The 22,512-nt window shown below is 47.1% G+C and overlaps 1 protein-coding gene across 1 annotated transcript in view; it reads left to right on the plus strand.

Annotated features, from left to right (window-relative positions):
- The first annotated feature begins 289 nt into the window (after window positions 1-289).
- The window catches only part of capn15 (calpain 15), a 38,224-nt gene continuing 16,001 nt past the window's right edge, over window positions 290-22,512 (plus strand). Inside the window, 4 exon segments of the mRNA XM_048232868.1 lie at window positions 290-2,548; window positions 11,405-13,097; window positions 13,100-13,225; window positions 21,830-22,038. Coding sequence (XP_048088825.1) covers window positions 2,367-2,548; window positions 11,405-13,097; window positions 13,100-13,225; window positions 21,830-22,038 — 2,210 coding nt within the window. The 5' untranslated portion in view covers window positions 290-2,366.

The following is a 22,512-nucleotide window of genomic DNA, read 5'->3' on the forward strand; positions in this document are numbered from 1 at the left end:
CATGATCAAACAGTGCTTTCACATTGCTTTCACAGTGCCAGTTTCTTCTATGAGGACTGTTTCTTCTATCTGCCTTGATGCAAGATTTATCCTTTAAGTTTTTTTTCTCCCCAGTTTCACTTCACGTCACGTCACTGTACACGTAATTAGTGGCGTTAGATGCCTTACCTCCCTCTGTGTTGAACCGGTCCCTGTGCGGTTCGAGCTCTTGAATAGACGCCCCGTCGCCCGATTTGATGGCACTGCGCATGTGCGCTGCTGACTGGCAGTAATCCGCTGGGCAGCTAGAGATTGCATCTGCGCGCGCTGCCCTTATCATCGAGCGAGTGTAAACCCCAGAGAAGAGAAAACCATGAATATAATGCAATGAAAACAACCTCCCCTGCAAAGACCAACATCAAGGTCGCGCACACGCACACAGTCGCGCACACAGGACTGTGTTGGAGTGATGCACTGTGGGTAGTGGTGTGTGTGTGGACGTCTGTAAACCGGAGCCTTTGGGCTGCAGCATCTTGGACAGGGGCATAATGGAAAGAAAACGCCAGTTTGGGACCGGTGGAAAACAATCGATCTGGAAGCTCACCAAATCACGACGGACTCGTTCACATCTGGACGTTTAAACGCATCGTGGGTTCTCATGCGGGGCGGCTTTGCCCTCCAAAAAATATCCCGAACGGATGAACGTTGAGCTCAAGTAAGAAATCTGACAGACTGCTGAACTGGGAAACGTGTTTTATTATTTAAACGACTCCGTTTCGCCAACGCTTCCTACCAATCAAGCCTTTTATCCATGAAGCACAGTGCTATGTCTGTCTTTGTTTTTTTTTAAAATAACACTGAGACTCCAGTAGATCATCCAAGGCCTTACACTCAGTGTCTCTTCTAAAACTACAACGCGATTTTTTTTATGTCGCTTGGGACAAGGAATATTGGTACTTGTGCCTGCACGCTGCACTGTTTTTCATTTGGATGGTTGCCTACTGTCACCCAAAATTATCAGTTGACCTGTTCGCCTTTATGTAGCCAACATTGACTTCGATAGAATAGTTAGCAACCAAAGTATTAAACATGCATGTAGATGTACTGTAGCGATCAGAAACCTGTATATTTTTGTCCATGTTTTACTACAGACCGTTAACAGAAGCGATTTCTCGCCCATGCGTATTTCAGTGTAGCAGTAATAAAAGTCGAGCAGAAGCGGAACCTCCGGTTGTCTCCGAGGAGGCAGCTCTTCCTGAAAGTAAGCAGGGGGAAGGAAGGGGTTATCCGCGGGTCTGTGGTGCCTAATAGATGCCAAATATCTAGCGTGTTTTGAGGAGAATCCGTAGTTTATCCTTCGCATCCTCCGTTGACCCAGTCTGGATTTGACAAGCGAGACGGGACGCCGATCTCTAATCGCTTCAAACTACACCTTCCACCCTCGTCTTCCAACGAAAGTCCCTATTTGAAACCCCCTCTACTTAAGCTGTGTTGCTGTGTTTTTACCATCGTAGCTGGATTGCTGTTTGATAAGAGAAAATAGCCTGATTTTTTTGGCATGCATTTTAACTTGCGACACATGCAAGCGGTGGAACAGACATTCCATTAAAAGACTGAAACCGTATCCGTTAAGGAGTGGGCTTGGGACAGTCTGCGCGTGATAGTCAGTAATCCCCGCAGCAGCTGGAGAAAGATGAGCCTGGGTCATACCGACAGCGCCAAAGAGTTTTCGTTGAAGCAGCAAGACGATGCATTCTGAAGCTCTTGGAGTGTAGCACAGGCGTTTTAACCCTGCACTTGTCTCTGAATGCATTGTGGTTCTCTTGCAATTGCCAACCTGTATGGTCAGTCAGAGAAACACATCATCATCATCATCATCAAGAGGATCTGTTGACAACCTTAGGCTCTCTCCAATGATTCTGTCATTTATATGGTCATGACCTGAGTCGGTTACACTTTCTTTGGAGATTACAACTCTAATGCTTGTCATTTTTCATGGACTATTGGTTGCCATTTTTTTCCGGAACATTCTGTGTTTTCTCAAACATATTTCGGAGACTGAGGGTTCTTTTTTTTCAGCCTGATGTTGCATGGCCTCCTGACCTCCACTGTCGCTCAGATTCATTGAGTGACTTCAGTCCGTCCACTAGGTCATGGAGTGGGGCTTCAGGATGGTCGAGAACACATGACTTTCTGTGGCTCCTGTACTGGTGTATGTGAGAGAGAGAGAGAGAGAGAGAGAGAGAGAGAGAGAGAGAGTGTGTGCACACTCAGAACTGAGCATCCCCTCACCCCCTCAGGGGAGGAAAGAGAAAGAAGTCGGCTAATATTTGCCCTGTCACAGGGGTAAACACCTTGTACGGAGCTTGCTCGCAGTTGTCGTGGCGATGGGAAGTTCAGCCTCTTCGCTTACAGCAGAGACCGAGTCGGAACACGGGTTCCGTCCGGCACCCTATCCGGGCGCCCCCTCTGTAGGCTGGCTAAGGAACAGCCATAGCAGCCCAGTGTGGGGGACCACCTTCATCACGCGCCAGCAGCAGAATCCTCCTGTACCACACAGAGAGCGCAGGTAACCTAACCCACATGAAGGCATCTGCTTCCATTCACACATAGTCTCACCCACACAAGATTTACCCAGACCTCTGAATACAACAAGCCTGGATAGAAGCCAGTGTGTGTGTCTCTCTCTCTGTGTGTGTGTGTGTGTGTGTGTGTGTGTGTGTGTTTCTGTTTCTGTATGCCCGTGTCTGTGTCTCTTGGGGAATGATACCCATGCTGCTTCACCAAACTGAATCAGTTAGATGGTGTGTTTTTTTGAGGCAGATTTCTGTCAAGTGTTTGATAACCAATGGCTAAATCCTGTTTCTTAGCGCTGCAGGAGGTAAACTCCACTGTTGGGGGACCTGACCTGCCTTCACTGTTTCCTATTAGGTGTCAGATCTGAGTCATCTCAAATTGGCAAACAAAGCCGCAGGTACACAAAGCAGTGTTTGAGAAGCTGGAGAGGAGTGGAGAGGGACACTGGCAGTCCCCTCCTCGGTAGCCCACCTAGCAGCCAGGGCAGGCAACACCTGCTTGATCAGCTATGTCCTCAGGGGTTCCTGCAAAGAGCACATATACTCCTCTATCTGGCACCTTTGTAGAGAATGTGTAGGAACATATCACAAGACTAGATTTTTTTCCCTTTGATAGTCTGGGTGTGTAGAGTTTATGCTCAGTAAGACACGGCAGTCTCGCTGTTGAAGCTAGTGAGCAAAAGCTCTGAGGGTGATGGGGGAAGTGATTAATGACAGTGTTAGTATACCTCATGCTTAAATAACGCAGATATGAATCTATTGCATCCAGCCTCCACTTGGGTTATTGAATGTCTGAGGGTGGAGCTAGCAGGAGGCGAAATTCCCACATAATTGTTTTTGGAATGGCCTTGTAGTGAACTCCTCTGTGGGCAGTTGGGAGTAACTGTCACGAAAAATGATAGTGTGTGTGTGTGTCTGGTATGTTGACAGATGGCTAGGCTGGACAGATGGCTGAATACTACACTGACCACTGTAATCACCAAATCAGAGGACCCCAACCAGCTAGCATTAGCTTTAGCCATAAGGTGCTTCTCCAGTAGCTTATATTGTTAGGTACACCGCAATTATGTGGAGATAGCCGAATTATGTGACTGGCTGGGTGGGTTAAAATGTTGTTGTTGAAATTTGTCTTTAACCCTTTACCCAGCCACACAATTGCTGTGTTGAAATTGACACAAAAATGTGTTGTCCCTGAGCACTAGGGCTGGGACAACGCATCGACGTAATGGCATTAGCTCTACACTCTAAGAAGTAATGTGTTATTTTTTAAACGATTAATCTAGCGATTATTTTTTCGATGCATCGATTAATCTAACGATTCATTTTTTCAGTCCGATTCGATTTCGATTATCGATTATCTTCCAATTAATTCACTAATAGCAACTTATACATGTTTATTTACATATATGAATGAAAAAACATGAATTCTTTAACATTGCAATATTATGTTTATTGCTCTTAAGATTCCAAAATAAAAGACTATACAAGTGCAAAGTAATGCATTCTTAGTCAGAGGTAGCATTCAATAAAGTTCAATAGTGTATGTCTAATTGAGTGCATTGCGAGTCATTTTAAGACGTTCGTGTGGGAATCCTTGCAATTAAAATTAACACAGTTAAAAGGCTGCTGATGTGTGGATGCATAACGTAGTTAGTTCAAATAACGGTTCATACTTCTCCTTTGGACAAGCGCTTTTGAGTCTTGGAAAACACTTTTCCATTTATATCGGGATTTTGCAAACATTCAGAGTCAATAAAATGAGCCTGAGTAACGAATACAAGCAGCTGCAAGTAATCATGCTAAACTTGACATCCAAACAGTATTCTAACGTTAGCTTTGAAATACTGCTTGATTGCATACTGTAACTTAACTTAGTTTAGTCTCCTCAATGTACTATGTTGTGATAAGACCTTAGCAGAGTTTACCTTAACTTTAATGCTGCAGTTTTGAACAAATTTATGCTAGCATGGTCCGCGGTGCTAAAAGAAAGGTTTAATAGCAATTTAGCCCACTGTGTTCTATGCAGTGCTTTAATGTGGCAACAACAATGGTGAATAATTTGTTAAATGCGCATGCAGAGGAGGAGCTGCGGGCTCGTTACGAGAGAGAGCGGGCGGGGCGAGGAAAGGCTGTGTGAGTAAAAAGTGCAGCTCAATGAAATTATCTTATCTTTAATTTAGTAGGACTACAACATAGAACATCAATGTGTGGTGGCCGGTTTTGATTTCTTGGTGCCCAGCCACAGATTAGTCAACGTATGGAAAACACTGAAGGTGTAAAATTAAAAATATTTAGCAGCACATGTTATCCTTGACAAATCGACACTCATATTTTGCGCCGACGTCATCGATTACGTCGACGCGTTGTCCCAGCCCTAGTGCTCAGTGGACAACACATTTTTGTGTCAATTTCAACACCGCAATTGTGTGGCTGGGTGAAAGGTTAAAGACAAATTTCAACAAACAACATTTTAACCCACCCAGCTAGTCACACAATTCGGCTATCTCCACATAATTGCGGTGTTGAAATTGACACAAAATGTGTTGTCCCTGAGCACACACAGCAATGTGTCATTTTAACACATTACTTCTTAGAGTGTACCTGTTATTTATTCTCTAAAGAAAGTATTAGCTTTATTAATATCAGTGAGTGTGAATTCATGTTACTTTGTTGAGAAACAATGGCTTGCTAGCAGAGTGGTATTGGCTTGAGGTGAAGTGACTTAATTTGGTCCAAAGTCCATAGTACATACTTTTAGTGACCATGTCATGGTCATGGCAATCATTGCAGTATTCAATAGACCAAAGGGCTGAAAACCTACTAGAACTACACTCCTAGCTAGCACGAGTCTTTGATGATTTGTGGATGCTCTGACCCACTCAGTGAATGAACCAGAGCTACAGCAGTGGAAATGCTAATGTCTACTGACAGCAGCACCGCTGAAGACATTAACCAGTTCCCTGAGAAACGTGCTCATCGTCTCTCTCCCCAACCCCCAAGCATTTTCTTTGCGTCATGAGTCAGCTACTCTGTACAGAACAGAGTGTGTGTGTGGGGGCATTGCTCACCTCTGAGTGTGCTTCGGAGGAAACTGGGCATGGACTGGGATTTTTTTTCTTTTCATTTCCTGTACTCTTAACATGGCAGTCCACATAAAGAGCACTTCCTAGAGTCCAGTGCCTGCTCTACTTGTTTGGTCTGTTCAGTAGAATTGCATAGAACATCACTGTCTCCAGTTGTATTCTGAGATCCAAGGGCATGGTTTTGTTCTTCAGTGTTCCATGACCGTGGACATCCATTGAACAGACACACACACACACATACCCACACTCCAATGTTTATTGTTTCAAACTAGCAAATATAAAGGTCCCTTTCGCCTCACTGATAGATTGAGGGGCACTGAAGTAAAAAAAACAGTTGTTGCTGAGTCATTTGAGTGCAGTTAGCCGTGTGTGTGTGTGTGTGTGTGTGTGTGCCCTGTGTGCAATGGGCTGTTATTGATTTCGGTGGAAGAGTATCAGATGGCCATACGCTCCAAGCTTGTCATTTATTCAGCAGTCTCTTCCCAGAACTAGACATATGCACACACGTGACCACAGGGATATGAGTGTGCTACTGTTTCAGATAATGCATGCCTGTGTGACAGCTTATTGTCCTTGTGCTTAAAACCCTACTGTGAACATTACCAGCACCAGCCCATGCAGCCACAGCCATTGGTTGTTATTCCTTTTTTCTTGAGTCCGAAGTTGGAATTACTCAAGCAGTTTATCTACCCGGGGGCCTTGGGACTGTTTGCCTATGTGTGTGTGTTTGTATGTGAGGGAGGGAGAGAGGTTATCTTGGCTCAGTGTGTATGTTTCCACAGCACAGTGTTGAGGGCTTGACAGTGTTTATGTGGTGCCTTATGCTGTGTGTGCATCCCCATAGCAACAAGCTTCTGTCTCCGTCACCAATCAAATACCAGTACAGTCAGCTGAGTTTTCTCTTTCTCAGTCTCTCAGTCACTCACTACACACACATGCACATACACACACACACACACACACACACACACAGAGACACACACACACACACACACAGACTGCCGTGTGCAGAAACTCAATTTACTCTTTAGGAATAGCCTGTGTGCAGATATGCACTCACTTCTCACTTCAACATAAAGGCACACACACACACACACACACACGGTCAGACACAGCCCTATGCTGAAACACTCCTCTCCAGTGTGAGTGTAATACGTTTAGGCAGGCCTAAGCAGGCTGTGACCGAGAATGAATTATGAAAACATTTTTCCTGTGTGTGTGCATGGGTGTGTGTGAGTTTGTGTATGTGTGCATGCCTGCATGTCTGTGAGAGACTCTGTCTGTGGGAAAGAGGGAGAAGGGTTTTACAGATACTTTTTGAACAACAAGTTGCTTCAAGTGCTCCTCTCTCTCACCTTTTCACAGTTGCTGGAGAGCCACTGTGTGTGTGTGTGTGTGTGTGTGTGTGTGTGGTGTGTGTGTGAGAGAGAGAAAGATAGAGTTGTGTGTGAGAAAGAGAGAGTTGTGTGCGTGTGTGTTTGAGCTAGAGAGAGAGTGTGTGTGTGTTTGAGCTAGAGAGAGAGAGAGAGTGTGTGTGTGTGTGTGTTTGAGCTAGAGAGAGTGTGTGTGTGTGTGTGTGTGTGTGTTTGAGCTAGAGTGTGTGTGTGTGTGTGTTTGAGCTAGAGAGAGTGTGTGTGTGTGTTTGAGCAAGCGAGAGAGAGAGAGTGTGTGTGTGTGTGTGTGTGTTTGAGCTAGAGAGAGAGTGTGTGTGTGTGTGTGAGCTAGAGAGAGTGTGTGTGTGTGTGTGTGTGTGTGTTTGAGCTAGAGAGAGTGTGTGTGTGTGTGTTTTGAGCTAGAGAGAGTGTGTGTGTGTGTGTGTGTGTGTGTTTTGAGCTAGAGAGTGTGTGTGTGTGCGTTAGTGCTGAGTCAGTGTGTTCTCCTCCTGTGCCGGGATGTGAGTGCTGCTGGTCCCATAGATGGCGGGTTTGAGGAACTGCTGAGGGTGAGCCGTAGGGGGGGGGGTGGAGCGAGCTCCGCTCTTTACAGGAAGCCTGACGACGGCGAGACTACTCTCAGGCCATATTTCTTTCCAGTGAAGCATCCCATCACCATGAATTCAGCATGCTGGCGGTCGTAGCGCAGAGCCGGGGTTGCATCGGCCTCACTTTCCACAAACGGGTCCAGTGCCCATGGGGACCCAGGTTTGAATTCAGCCCGAGGTCATTTCCTGAACCCACTGCCCATCTCTCCCACTCATTTCCTCTCTTCCCTGTCCTATCGAATAAAGGCTAAAAAGCCCAAAAATATCACTTCAAAGAGAACGTATATGCTGGTGTATTTTGAGTCTCACTCAAACCCTCGGTGCGTCAGTGCTCCAGGACTTTGGTCCACACTGGCCAAACATAGCGAGGTAAATATGAGCTGTGGGAAGAAGAGGGAGCTGAATGGAGTCCCCCCGTGCGCTGCGGAGGCGCTCTTCCCTTGACATCTGTGTGTGGAACCTTCACTCGCTCTTGTTGTGAGCACAGAGCACTCCAATGTCACTCTGCGAAAGCAATATCTGTTCCTGTACTAGAGCAAACAGACCCTGCGAAGAGAGTGTGGCTAGAGAGGTCGTTGGTAAGGCTAGAGAAAAATGGTTCCTTTTAGCAGCGAACAGACAGAGTAGCCAAATAAATTCATAGAACTTGAATGAGCCTCATGAAAATTCATCCTTGGGGTTGTGAAGACTACCCTGTCCTTCTCAAAACCGAAGAAACGGCATCAGAAATATCACAGTTTACAAACACTTATTAGTCAGTTATTACAAAGTAGCTAAGGGCTGGGGCTGTTGGAATGTCAGAGGTAAACAGGCTTCTGCTTGTCAGAATAAAGATGGTGCCTGTTTTTTTAGCAAGTAAACCGCCTTAGGGCTGATGAGGTCCTTATTTTGATATGATTGACTATATAATGGAGTGATTAGGGGATTAGTTTTATTACACTGTAGGTAGTAGAACTTGTTGAACTTTCCTGACATGACCAGGTCAGATACACTCGATGTTCTTGGCCTTGCATGTGTGATGCCTAAATGATGTTTTTCCAGCCTTGTGTGTCTAGTCAAACAATCAGACTCTACAGTTCACAAATCAGCTCAAATTCTACTACAAACTACTTACCCTCTGATGCCCATTTTTAAATTTTGTTTTGAAAAGAATTTATCTTCGGTTACACTTTACTTGACAGTATCGACATAAAAGTGACATGACCTTGTCATGAACGTGTCATAAACATGTCATGAACGTGTCATAAACAAGTCATAAACGTTTATGACATAATGCTTCTGTTATTTAGTGTCATTCGGGTTTTATCATAACAAGTTAGGTTAGGGTTAGGAGGATTTGAGTTAGGTGCTATTGCCTGATGTTGTAATGTATGAGTGAACTTAGCAAACATGTGGTGTCTGTAAAAGCACACCTGCTTCCTGGTCTTGGCTTCTAGCTTGCCTATCCTGCTTTCGATCTTGTGTGTATGGCTGCACTTTGGCCACGCCAGCTGGAAAAACATTTTGAAGTCACACTTGTGCTTGCAAGGCCGGGAACGCTGAGTGTATCTAGCCAACTAGGAAGATTACCAGCAAGAGTTGCAGCACCGTGGAATGGCACTGTATGCGAGCCTATGCCTATTAGCAGGTACATTGCAAAAGAACATCCAGCAAACCTTCTTCCAAGGTCAGGAGAATTATCATCAGCTATTGAATATGACTTGAAATGTGGCTTGACCCCTCCATTTATGGACTGATGGGGTGCGTCAGTTTTTTACAGTCTTGTGCAGGGGATATGTGATGACCGGTTTATTACCCTACAGTCGGTGGACATCCGCCTTTTGCCTTGTTTATCTTCTGCTATCTAGAACGGTCACGTGTAGTTCCTCTTTGTGTTCAGACTGCACACACACTCTCCCTGACTCCCACAGCCACATTACTGTGGTCCTGCCCCAGCTGATGGCCAGGATCTACAGGATGTTGGGGCTGACCTGTAGATTTTTGTGGATGAATTGATGAGACGGGTCAATGTATTTGTATTATTTGAACCTGACTCTCTTTCTTTTCTTCTTTCTTTCTCTCTCTCTCTTTCTTCCTCTCTTTCTCTCTGTCTGTTTGCCTTTCTCTCTCTCCTCTCTGTCTGCTTCTCCTCTCTCTCTCTCTCTGATATGAGCTGTGCAGACGGGATGAGTCACTCTGATGTCAGGGCGCGTTACCCTCATCTGATTCCACACACACCCATAGACCCTCACACTCCGTGGCACGAATATGTGCACAGACACTCATGGGGCAACACTTATTTGCTCCTTTACATGCACGCATGCATGGAGACAACACACACACACACACACACACACACACCCATCCTTGCATCATATGAGCATGACCGGACCGCTCCCTCTCCAGCTGAGGCCTGGTGCGTGACGTGGTTGGTGGTGAGTGGCTGAGAGGGGAATGTAGAGTTTTCGGTCGGTCGGGGCTCAACACACACTCACATGTGCACCTCTCAGCCAATGAAGCCAACCAGACCACACACTCATACACACACAAACAGGCAATTTTGGAAGAACTTCTTGGGTTGTTTTTCTGTCACACATAACCACATTCTCTCACACTCACACACTCACACACACCCACACACACACACATAGACATTCTCACATTCCCATCTACAGACACATTCACACGAACCCAAGTAAAGATTCACTCTTGAAATATGCAGCATAGCCTAGATAGAGCTGGCAGATTTGAACAGGAAGCTTTATGTGCCCTCTCTCTCCTCCAGTGAAGGCCTCCACAGCGCCCCTGGTGGTGTATGGCAGGACTGCAGGGATCAGACAGTGGGCTTGTGGCCAGACCTGAGGAGTCTGTACTAATGACTGTTGCTCAAAGGCCAAGTGTGTGTTTGTGTGCGAGCAGCAGAATGTGTGTGTTTTCAGCTGAGTAATTGTGGCCACATGTCTTGCTGTGTGTGTCTTGCTGTGCCCACTACAGCACTCTGCGCTCACTGTGACATGTGCTAGTGGACACAGACACACATACGTACACACACACACACACACACACACACACATCACTCTTTGTCTATATAACCCAGCAGGAAACTGTAGAAGAGGTTTTGATGTGTCTTGTATTATGCATGGTCTTTGGGTGTGCTTGTTAAATATATGGCATTAGTTTTCAGCAGGGCTTTGTGTGTGTTGCTTTTGTCTCTCACTCTATGTGTTTGTGTGTGTGTGTGCGTGCGTGCCTGCTTGGGGCTGTGTGTGGGTGTGTCGTACTTGCCAGCTTATGCAGTGCAGTGACTTGAGTGCTGAGCGAGAGCGCTCTCTCAGACTGTACAAAAGGCCAAGGACAGAGTTGTGTGTGTGTGTGTGCGTGTGTGTGTGTGTGTCACACTGCCCTCAATATCCCCCAGAGGCACCCTTTCTTCTTGTGCAGAGGACAACATCTCTCGCATTTGTGCTGTCTCTTGCTCTGAAACACTTTCTCACTCTGTTGTCTCTCACTCTGTCTCTCCCCACCCATCTCTCCACTCTCTTCCACCATGTAAAATGCATCTGAATAGAGCTGCATTACCAAGGCACAGTAATAATGACCAACCTCCCCATCACCGGAATTGAAATGTTGTATTGGAAAATGCTATTATGCGTCAGAATGTAAAACTTAGTTTTAATGATGTTTTTGTTCTCTCTCTCTCTCTCTCTCTCTCTCTCTCTCTCTTTTCTCTCTTTCTTTCTTTCTTTCTTTCTTTCTTTCTTTCTTTCTTTCTTTCTTTCTTTCTTTCTCTCTCTCTCTCTCTGCAGTCACTCTCACTCACCGGGCTCGATGGCGGCGGTGGTGCGTGGCAGCGGCGAGTGGTCGTGCGGCCGCTGCACCTTCCTGAACCCCGGCGGCTCGCCGCGCTGCTCCATCTGCGAAGCGCCGCGCCAGAAGCCCGACCTGAACCACATCCTGCGCCTGAGCGCCGCCGAGGAGCCGCGCTGGGCCTGCGGCCGCTGCACGCTGACCAACCCGCACGCCGCCGGCACCTGCTCCGTCTGCGGCAGCGCCGCGCCCAACGGGCCCCAGCTGGCCCTGCCCCAGGTGCCGCCCGCTCCGCCGGCCAAGGCCTCCGTCATCACCGCCACCGCCGCCGTGCCCCAGGACCCGTCGGCTACGCCCAGCCCCGGGGAGGGCACGCCGCGGGCCGAGGAGCCGTGTCGGCGGCTGGAGGCCTGCTCCAACGGGGAGGTGGTGGTGGAGGTGGGCGTGGCTGGGGGCGTGGCCGGGGGCTGGGCGTGCCCGCGGTGCACGCTGCACAACACGCCGGTGGCCATGTCGTGCTCGGCGTGCGGCGGGCCACGCAAGCTCTCGCTGCCCAAGATCCCCCCCGAGGCGCTGGTGGTGCCCGAGGTGCGCACGCCCGTGCTGGGCTTCCCTGGACCCGCCGCCTCCTCCTCCTCCTCCTCCTCCGTCGCCGTTGGCCAGACCACGCCCCTCATTGACCTCACGGAGGACACGCCCCTCCCGGCCACGCCCGAGCCGGTGGTCACGCCCCTCTCCTCCTCCTCCTCCTCCTCCTCGCTCCCGCCCGCGTCGCTCCAGAACAACCCCGTCCCACGCAGCCGCAGGGAGGTGCCGCCCCCGAGCAGACAGTCCGGCGGCGACGCCAAACACACACACGCACACACACACGCGCACACGCCTGCTGCCGCCGTCGAGCCTCTCCTCGGCAAGCGCCTGAGCGTGTTGGAGGAGGAGGACGCGCACCCGCACACACACCCTCACCTGCACACGTACGCGCACAGTCCGGTCACCTCGCCTCCTTCCTGGAAGTGCCCCGGTTGCTCGGGGCTGGGCAGTGGCCGCTGCGACGCTTGCCGCTCGACCATCCGCTCCACGTCGTCCACGGCGACCACCTCCTCCTCCTCCTCTTCGTCCTCCTCCTCGTCGTCGGCGGTGGCGGCGGCGGGGGACGTGATCGATCTGGTCGGGGAGTCGTTGCGCTTCACGCCGGCGTCACCCTCCAGCCCGGACTTCAGCTCGTGGACGTGCTCCAAGTGCACCCTCCGCAACCCCACCTCCACGCCGCACTGCTCCGCCTGCGGCTCCTCCAAGCTACACGGCTTCACCGACGCCTCCTCCTCCACCACCTCCTCCTCCTCCACCTCCTCCTCCGCCTCCTCCTCCGCCATCATCGCCCAGCGCCTCCAACCCTCCCACTGCAAGCCGCCCTCGTCCACCTCCTCCTCCTCCGTCACTCCCGTCTCCGCCCCGCGCAAGACCGCCCGCGTCTACCCCTCCCTAGCCGGGGGCTCGTCCTCTTCCTCCTCCTCCTCGTCGTCCTCGTCGTCGCCGGCCGCGGGCTGCTCGCTGGCGGTGGGCGGCGGGGGGGGTGCGTTGGTGGTGGCGGCGGTGGTGGTGGGGGGCCAGTGGGCGTGCCCGGCGTGCACGCTGCTCAACGAGGGCCGCTCCAAGCACTGCGCCGCCTGCCACACGCCGCAGCAGCAGTGCGTCCACGCTTCGCCAAGCTGGGCAAGCAGCTCAAAGCGCCCTTGAGAGCGTCCCGCGTGAGGCCCGCCCGGCGCACCGACGAGGGAGAGGCCAAGGAGCTGTGGGAGAACATCGTCAGCTTCTGCAGAGAGGTATGGCCACAGAGACTCCACGTGTGTGTGTGTGTATGTCCACGCATGTGGACTGTGAGTTGCTGAAATTGAATTGTTCACTTCTGTTGGGAGAAAGATGGAGATAATGTGAACATTGATTAAATGGCCTTGGGGGAGACATTTTCAGCTGCAAAGATTGTATGTGTGTGTGTGTGTGTGTGTGTGTGTTTATACCTTCGTAGCATATCAATTATGTTAAAGTATTGAATGTGCGTGAGTTAATGTTTGGTTTTGGTACTACAGAGTAAATCGAATGTGACCTGAAAGTGCTCACATGCAAACTCACATTGTGCTTTAATTGAATGAACTGTGTCCTCTGATGTGGCTGATTTTAGGGCTGAGTGTGTGTGAATGCTAGCCTAGCGTTTTGGGCTGTTTATTTGCACTCATTGTGAATCATTGCTTTAGGGTTGGCTTCCCCTTAGAACAAATTCCATTTGAACGATCAGAAGTTGTCACGTCCACTGAATGGCGGCTGACTGGGCTCAGAAAGGATGCTGAGATGGCAGAGAACCTCGTTCCCTTGAAAATTAGCCCCTGAGTCCAGGCCCTGTGACCCCTCATTTCCAATGCTAGCTACATCTTAAAAATAGCCCAAATTGGCAGGAAAAGTGCAGACAGGGCAACCCAGATATGTGCACAATTCTACTGAGGTCAGTGAGTTTGTGTGTGTGTGTGTGAGAGAGAAAGAGAGTGTGTGTTTCAGCCATATGTGCATAAATCAAGTGTGTTAGGTGTGAGTGTGAACACTGACACATGCAAGGTGTTGATGTTGAAACCAAGTGTGTGTAGGGTGAGGGTGAGAGCCTTCACACATGCAAGTGTGTGTGTGTGTGTGTGTGTGTGTGTGTGTGTGTGTGTGTGCGTGCGCGTGCTTGCGTGTTGGCCCTCTTGCACAGGACTTGCTGATGCTGTTCTGTGCTGATGTCGGGTACCTGGCTGGCTGCCTGTCGGTGGCTCTTGTTGTTTGCCCTGGTGAGAAATCGACGGTTGCAGCGCCGGCTGAGCGAATCGTTTATCATCCCGTTGAAACGAGCGTTGGCGGAGCCGCTAGCAGCACACACACACTTAGCATTAAACCCGCCAGTGCCTGAGCCAGACCCCCACAGAGCAGCTTCAGTGGCCACAGCATCTGATTAAAGTGCCCCCACCCACCCAACACCAAATCAGCTTCAGGCCCAATTAGTGGAGTATCAGACAAACACATACATGGTTTGCTGATTTCTTTGGCATTTTACGCCGTCTGTGTGGAAGACAAGAGGATTGTTTTCTTTTGTGTCTACGTGGACCGGTGGGAGCGGCGACTTCAAAAGGCGCTGGTAAATGCCGACATTGGCAGGGGGCAGGACAAACAGCGCTCCGCTGAAGGCTCATTTCAAAACACTGGGCTCCCTAACGGTACTGTTTAAGTTCTGTTCTGTACTCACAGGCTCTGGGGAAACTGATTTAATAGTCTGCTTCTTTCGGTGTTGTTTATCACACAGTGGGCACAGTTGCTTTGTGTGATGGGGCCTGTAGCCAGGGCTTAGGAGAAATGAGCGAGGCTTACTCTCCGTCTTTCTTCTGTCCTGCATGTCTTGTCAGATGTTTTCTCTAAGTATGCTGATTAAAAATATGTTTTATATATTTTTTTGTTGTTGCAGTAATTGGAATGTTCTTGATTAGCTGTTTAAAAGCAGATGCACAGCGACTGAAGAGTGCTACTGCTGAGTTCAGTCAGGTGTGCATCATGGCAGGGACTAGACGCTGTAAGCGTGCAGGGCAGGAGGATGGATGAGAGGACGGTGGCCTAAATTACATCCTGTCCATTAGGACAACTGATCAGTTTCATTCAGCCAAGCGGCTGTGGTTTTTGGGGCATAGGGAGAAATCTGTTTGTGCCTCCAAAGATGAACATTGGATGGCCTACCAACAGCTACTGGTTCATTGAGCAGGGCCCTTAGCCTCCTCGAGTGTAGAAAGGTTTTTTATTGAAATCACTCAAATCACTCGCTCGCTGTAGCTTGTGGAAATGCTGTGGGGAGAAATCTACTTGTGAGCTCCTCACAGTGAGAGTGCCAGTCTTATAACTCTAAGTGCCAGCACTTCTGATTTGAAGTGCCAGTCCTAAAACTGTTCCTATAACTCCTCTGAGCATAAGCGCCATAAGACTACATAGGGAACCCTTTCTTTGGTTTGTTAACAGTGAATGTGTAACTGTAGATGGCACAGCATGGGATCGCTGTATGGCACACAACTACACAGAATCCCTCATACAAACCTTAAATGGGGCCACTTAAAGAGGCTCCCAACAGAGATTGGAACATTTTGCTGTGTGTATGTTGACCACCTACAGGGAAGAATGGATTTTTCTTGTGTAGGTCTATTTTTACCCGTAGTTCCAAATGGGATTTGAGATTTGCCCATTTTTCCATCTTTCCATCATTGACTTGTGCTAGTTAACTAGCTAGTTGTGTAATTTCCCCAGCAAAAAATGCAGTTCAATTGGACAGTAAAACTGAAAGGTCTACAAAGAATGTTACTGTCAATTTCTCATGCATCAACCACAGATCAGTCATTTTTCCGTCATTCTTGATGTTTCAAAGAAAATTAGGGCAACTGTATTCATCCTGACTATCAAAGCTCACACGGTAACACTTTATAATAACTACACACAATTCATCATTTATTAAGCATTTGTAAACTATTAGTAAATGGATTGTTTGTCATTTGTAAAGTATTGCTCATACTACTTATTTCTCATTAGTAAAGCATTTGTACACACAGTTATAAATGGTTTATAGTTATAATGGTTCATAGTAAATAAGCCTATATCTAAAATATGTTTAAAATAAATATGAATATTTAATAAATGATGCAATAGTAATTTGTTGATGAAGTAATATTTCCATTATTTAACAGTTGTTACATACATGCACTAATGATTAGTTCGGATGTGGATACATGTTTTAGAAACCACCTCCTAATACTATAATTCATGATTAACTCAGGAGTTACAAGTGGTTAGTTAATGATATTCTGTGAGCTCATCTAAAGTGAGGACTTTCTATGCATTGCAATGCATTTACAAATGAAATGTAAAAGTTACATTTATTCATTCATTCATTCATTCAATTAGCAGACAATTTTATCCATACCGACTTTCACTGTGTGTACAAATGCTTTACTAATGAGGAATAATGTATGAGCAAAATGTTTACAAATGATGAACAGACCATTTACTAATAGTTTACATATGCTTAACAAATGATGAATTGTGTGTATTTATTATAAAGTGTTACCGCTCACGCAAGCTCTCCCAGCGACACTCTCTCCAAGTCTCAGGCAAACTTCAGTTCCCCACATATCTGCTTGACTGGTTCATTGGTTTTCCGAATGACCATTTGCTGAGTCAAAATTCAAAGTCAGCCATTCCAACTTACCCATTTTTAAGTGGACACACATTGGATCACACATGAAAACACACACACATACACACACCCTGAAATGGGGTCCTCCATGCGGAAGAGTGGAGTGATGTGTAGCCTGTGGTGGCAGGCCAGGCTCACTCTCTGCTTGAGTGGCGGTCAGTGTGATTATGGACCTCATCCGCACACAATGGAGACCCACCAAACAGTACAGAAATGAATATGACATTTCATCAAGAAAATCCAACTACTCTTCCAGTGATGGGGGCCAAGCAGTATTGGGTGGTTACAGAGGTGCAGAGATGTATGTGTTCTCTCTCTCTGACACACACATACACACATAGTATGTAAATTAATATTTTGGAGCATGAAAAGATATCTGTTCATTAAGTTGAGATCTGTACATTGTGATTAATGTTTTCATTCAGAAGCAAGTGTGTGCACATGTATAGAGTTAAACAGATCTTCGTAAACTCCCCTCATTTTTCAGCCCCTACATCTTTCTCTTTTCCACCCCCCCTATCTATCTATCTATCTATCTATCTATCTATCGCTCTCCCTGTTCCCCTCTCCATCTCCCTCTCCTTTCATCCATGACTCTGTGACTCTGTGCGTTCACACTAAGGTGAACTCAGAGGTGTATTTTTAGAAACAGTCATAGCAGCAATTATACAGCTCCCCAAAGCGGACATAATCACACACACTCTCTCTTTCTCTCTCTCTCGCTCTCTCTCTCCCCTGCAGGCCTATAACTGAATGCACCTCATCCTTAGATTGTGTGTGTGCAAATATATACCTTTGTGTATGCGCTAGAGAGAGCAGGGAAGGTTTTGTATGTGTGTGTGTGCGCGCCTTGTAGATTGAATAATGCATTAGAGTTGGATTGTCTGTAGGTTGGAGAGACTGAGGAAGAGACTGATATTAATGAAAATAATGAAGTGAGTGTGTGTGTGTGCACATGTACATGCACATTTCCTAGAAATGGAGGTTTTATCATAATGCTGTGGAGAGAATGAAGGGAAGTGATGGACTCTTGCTGGATGAGTAAGTGACCACTCTTTTACCATTTTATCTCTCTCTCTCTCTCTCCCTCTTTGTCTGATGGTGAAGTAAACTGAAAAGTCAAAAACCCCCTCTCTCTCTCTCTCTCTCTCTCTCTCTCTCTCTCTCTCTCTCTCTCTCTCTCTCTCTCTCTCTCTCTATCTCTATCTTTTTGTCTCTCTTTCACTGTCATTCACACACACACACACACACACACTGCCACCCATACCAACACAAGGCCTTTCTCTGCCTCTGTAGGATGATTGTGACCAGTGAATTGGCCACTGTCACCCCTTCTCCCCAACTTGTGTATGTGGGTGGGTGGATGTGTGTGTGGGTTTGTTTGTTTGTTTGTTTGTTTGTTTGTTGCATTTTGACCCATACAAACGTCTTTATGAAACTGTGCCCAATGAAATGTCAAACAAGTGTTGTATAATATTTATATAGGTTTCTCATTTAATGAAATGTCTAGTTTAACCATGCATATATGCTATGACAATATGGTTCCCTTCATTCTTCTGTGTCCCTGAAGCCTCCCTCTGTGGACATTTCCAGAGAGTGAGGAGACCGTTGTACAGTAGGGTTGTCTTCACCCCAGGGACACAAACATAGCCTAGGCCATTGAAAGGTTAAGGGGTTTTGTAACCTCCTTATCTCTGTTAATACAAACTGGTTGGATGTCTTGGCTGAACAGCCTCATTAACAAGTTGTAAGTATTGCTAAGTAAGGTTTCTTTATAGGGCGCATAGGTGTATTACACGGGGAGGAGGGGCACGGCATAATGGCGTTGGCTCTATCCCCTGCTCAGCTTCTGCTCCTCCTGTATCAATCAAAAAAACAGAAATGATCTCCATTCACAGAGAGAGATAGTTTAGGCTGTGCTGTCGTATTCAGAGTGAGTTGAGGAAACAGTTCAAGTTGTAAATCAGAAGTGTCACCACAGGGTCCAGACAGGAGTTTGAGAGAGCTGCTGTGATGTGTGACCCCAGTACTGTCTCTGATTGGCCTAGCCACAGTGGCGTGCTTCGTGGCCCATGCTTCCACACTCCCAGCACTCTATGGCCCTGTCCCTCTGATTAGCCCCATGGCCACGTCCATACCCTCCACCTCCTCCCTTTCCACCTCTCTCCACCCATCTCCTCCACCTCTCTGCACGCTGCTGTGGTAGAAACTGAGCGCTGCATCATGAAAGTCATCCTGCTTCCTCTGTTCACTCTTCTCTTTAAGCCTTTGCTATTTTCAGCATATTGTAACAGTTCATTTGGAGCCGCAGTACTCAAAGTAGCAAGATGACTTAACATAGTCCATGATGTCCTTTCTCCCTCCTAGGAGGAAATACTGTCTGATCAATTCTTTTTTCTGTTGTGCGTTGGTGGTCCCTCCCCCATGCTTATTCACTGCTTGTGCTACTCTTCCCAAGAACTCTTTAGCTGTTTCCTTTGAACCTTGAGAAATGGCCATTTTAGTCCAATCCTGGGTGGCTATATAACAAGTTCTCAGTTCATTACATTACATTACATTACATTACATTTAGCAGACACTTCTTGACCAAAGTGACTTACATATGTCAGCTATATTACAAGGGATCACATTGTCCCGAAGCAACTTGGGGTTAAGTGCCTTGCTCAAGGGCACTTCTTGATTGGAAGCTGGGAATTGAACCGACAACTTTCAGGCTACTGCACGCTAGCCCAGCTCCTTAACCACTACACTACCACCGCCCTATTAGTTTTAGTTCAGTAAACAAATCAGCTAATGCTTGTTGATACCTGTCCTCACCTGATGGTTGGGCCAGCACTGGAGGATTAGCTTGATCATTAGCCGGGACAGCTGGGGAGGTACCATCTATATCTCTCTGACCTGTAACCAATGCGGGGCACACTTTTTGGACAATATAGCGCCATTTCGGTTGTGTTGGGTCTGTAAATTCTATTCATGATCTTGACAGTTTCTATGAATTCCTCTATGTCCTCTTCTGGCTTTGGGAGAGCTGTTGCTACTGATTTCATTTTCTTCAGGGAGCCAAGCCCTAACCGCACTGACAAATAGTCCATTTTGGCCAGGCTTTTGGATAATTGGGGCTTGGAAACTCTACTGTAGTAGGGGGATAGCCGGATAATAAATGTCCTCATCATCTGTATCATCAAGAGTCAATATGCGTCTGACCCCCTGCACTCCATCCAGTCCATAGCCCAGTCTTTCCACACCTGCCCACCTGCCCCCTACCCTGTCTTACTGGACGGTTAACAGGAAGCTGTGCTGGTCTGGGGACAATGGCCCCCGCAACAGGAGCTGGCCGAGCGAGTTGTGGTGCTTGTGGTCCTGGGGGTGACTGAGGCTGAAGTGGTTGAGGTTGCTCTTAAGCTTGCTTCCTTTTATCCTCTCCTAACCTTACTCTCCATCACAGTCCTACATTTTCTATGCTCAACACTCCAGAGAAAGGAAATTTCCCTTTAGTCCACCTATTCCATTTACCCAGTAAATGCCCATCTACACATTCAGATCCATATTTTCTATACGTGTCCCATAGACACCCTGGATTCTCCACCTCTCTAGGAAGATTAATAGCTTTACTCTTACTGCTACCCATATCAGTGTCCCCTTGATATATTTTTCCACCAATTACCCTATGCCTAAAATCAGAGCAAAACAAGCAAAATGTGGTGGCAATCTTATCAGACACCCAATGTACTCAGGCATATTTACCAATATGCATAACCACTACCTCTCTAATGGGTAGGATAATTCTACCATTGTACTTAAAGTGTAACTCTGGCGAAAATTGACCCAGGGTCTTTTATGCATTAAAACACATCAAATAAGTCATGGAGACATTATTTTTTGTTGATCAACCACTACAGAGCTAGCCCCAGACAGTGGATTAGCTAAGGGCGGTGAGCCAAACGCTTCCCAAATAGCATTTTTTTAACCAGTAATATTGTTCAAAACAGCACCAAACCTAGTCAGTAGGTTGCTCAGGGTTCCTACACATAAAACGAAGCACCAACAACGTAGTTAGCAAACCTAGAGTTTATTACAGAAGACTGTTAAGAACACTTACCAACTGTCCACCTACCAGCTCCTCCAACCCAGTATCGCAAGGATTCGTTGTACTGTCACGTTTGATTAATCTATTGTTTGAGAGGTTCGGGCCGCATATTTCTGTCCGCACCCGGCCTGCGTCCAACAGAGTAGCATCCAAACCCGACAGGCATTTTCATTGGTATGTCCGAAGCTGACCCGAGTCCGACACAGATAATGCCTCAGTTATTCCCATGCTAGTGACTAAATGTTGACGTTTGTGGATAGCCTGTCTTTAGCCCATTAAACAACTGTCAAAATGGAATTCTTAATGGTCTACAGAATCAGATGAGCTTGCACGCACGCAGGTCACACAAAGCACACATTAACACAAGAGGCCCAAGCAAGCATAGCCTATTGAAAAAGAATTCTAGTCTTACCATTGATGAAAAGTCTTGAAATGATCTGCAACAGTCTTCGAAACTAGGGTCCTTCTGTCACTGATCCATATGCAGCATCGACATTAATTGGGGCTACTCAAGGAAATCCTCTCCTGCATTTGAACGAGACAACCTTATACTGGTAGCCTATGTCTTTACCAAAGTATGCAACACAAATAGGCCTACCTCCACATACAGTAGTAGGCCTAGACTTTGTTTTCTTTCTTAGGCCTAGACTCTTGTTGTCTTAAAATGTCCCATTAGGCTAACAACTTTTTTTTTTAACGTCACCCAAGTCTTGCCGCGTTTGCATCATGTGATGCAGACCTGTTGGTAACCCAACATCATTTTTTAAATGGAAAACGTGTCCGAACCCGAACCGTCTGGCTCGGGTAGGGTAGCCACACTCTACTGTCCACTGGTTGGTCTGGTTGTTGTGGTGCACATAGGATGAGTTGAGTTGGTGTTTCTGGCAGTATGTTCCATATGCACGAGTTTCTCAGTCCTCAGACAATATTCTACAATGCAGTGGTCATACCAGTGAAGCTCTCATGAAATTGAACTTATGACTTGGTCATGCCATGTCTGCATGGGTCTGACTGTTCAGGAATGTTAACTTGAAGAATGCAGTGAGTAATTGTGTGTGTGTGTGTGTGTGTGTGTGTGTGTTTCAGAATGCAGTTAACTTTGTGGATGACAGCTTCCCACCGGGTCCGCACTCAGTCGGCTTCCCCGAGAGTGACAGTGTCCAGCAGCGAATCAAGAAGTGGCTCCGCCCACATGAGATCAACTGCAACAACTTCAAGGAGCGCGGCGTCAAGTGGAGTGTGTTCCGGACACCCCGCCCCTCCGACATACTGCAAGGGCTGCTGGGAAACTGCTGGTGCGTGTCGGTGTGTTCGTATGTGTGTGTCCTATGAATACGTATATAAAACGATAATTTATCCATCAACACCTTTCAGACATGCATTGTTTGGTTATGTTTGTGCTGTCTGTCGTGTGAATGTTTGTGTGTGTGTTTGTGCTGTCTGTCGTGGGAATGTTTGTGTGTGTGTGTTTGTGTTCTCTTGGGTCGATGTATCTGTTTGTATCTGTTTGTCTTTGTGAATAAGTGTTTGTTTGTGCGTATGTGCCTCCACAGTAATCCCAATCCTCTAGCAAACATTAAGAGTTTCTCTCTCTCACTCTCACTCAGTCATAATCCTCTTGTATGAATGAGGCATGTGTGTGTGTGTGTGTGTGTGTGTGTGTGTGTGTGTGTGTGTGTGTGTGTGTGTGTGTGTGTGTGTGTGTGTGTGTGTGTGGATGTGTGTGTGAGTGATAATGGTCCATGCTGTGTGTTTTTGACCCTCTGAGG

Source organism: Alosa alosa, chromosome 22 (assembly GCF_017589495.1).
Source record: "Alosa alosa isolate M-15738 ecotype Scorff River chromosome 22, AALO_Geno_1.1, whole genome shotgun sequence".
Taxonomy (NCBI): Eukaryota; Metazoa; Chordata; class Actinopteri; order Clupeiformes; family Clupeidae; genus Alosa; species Alosa alosa.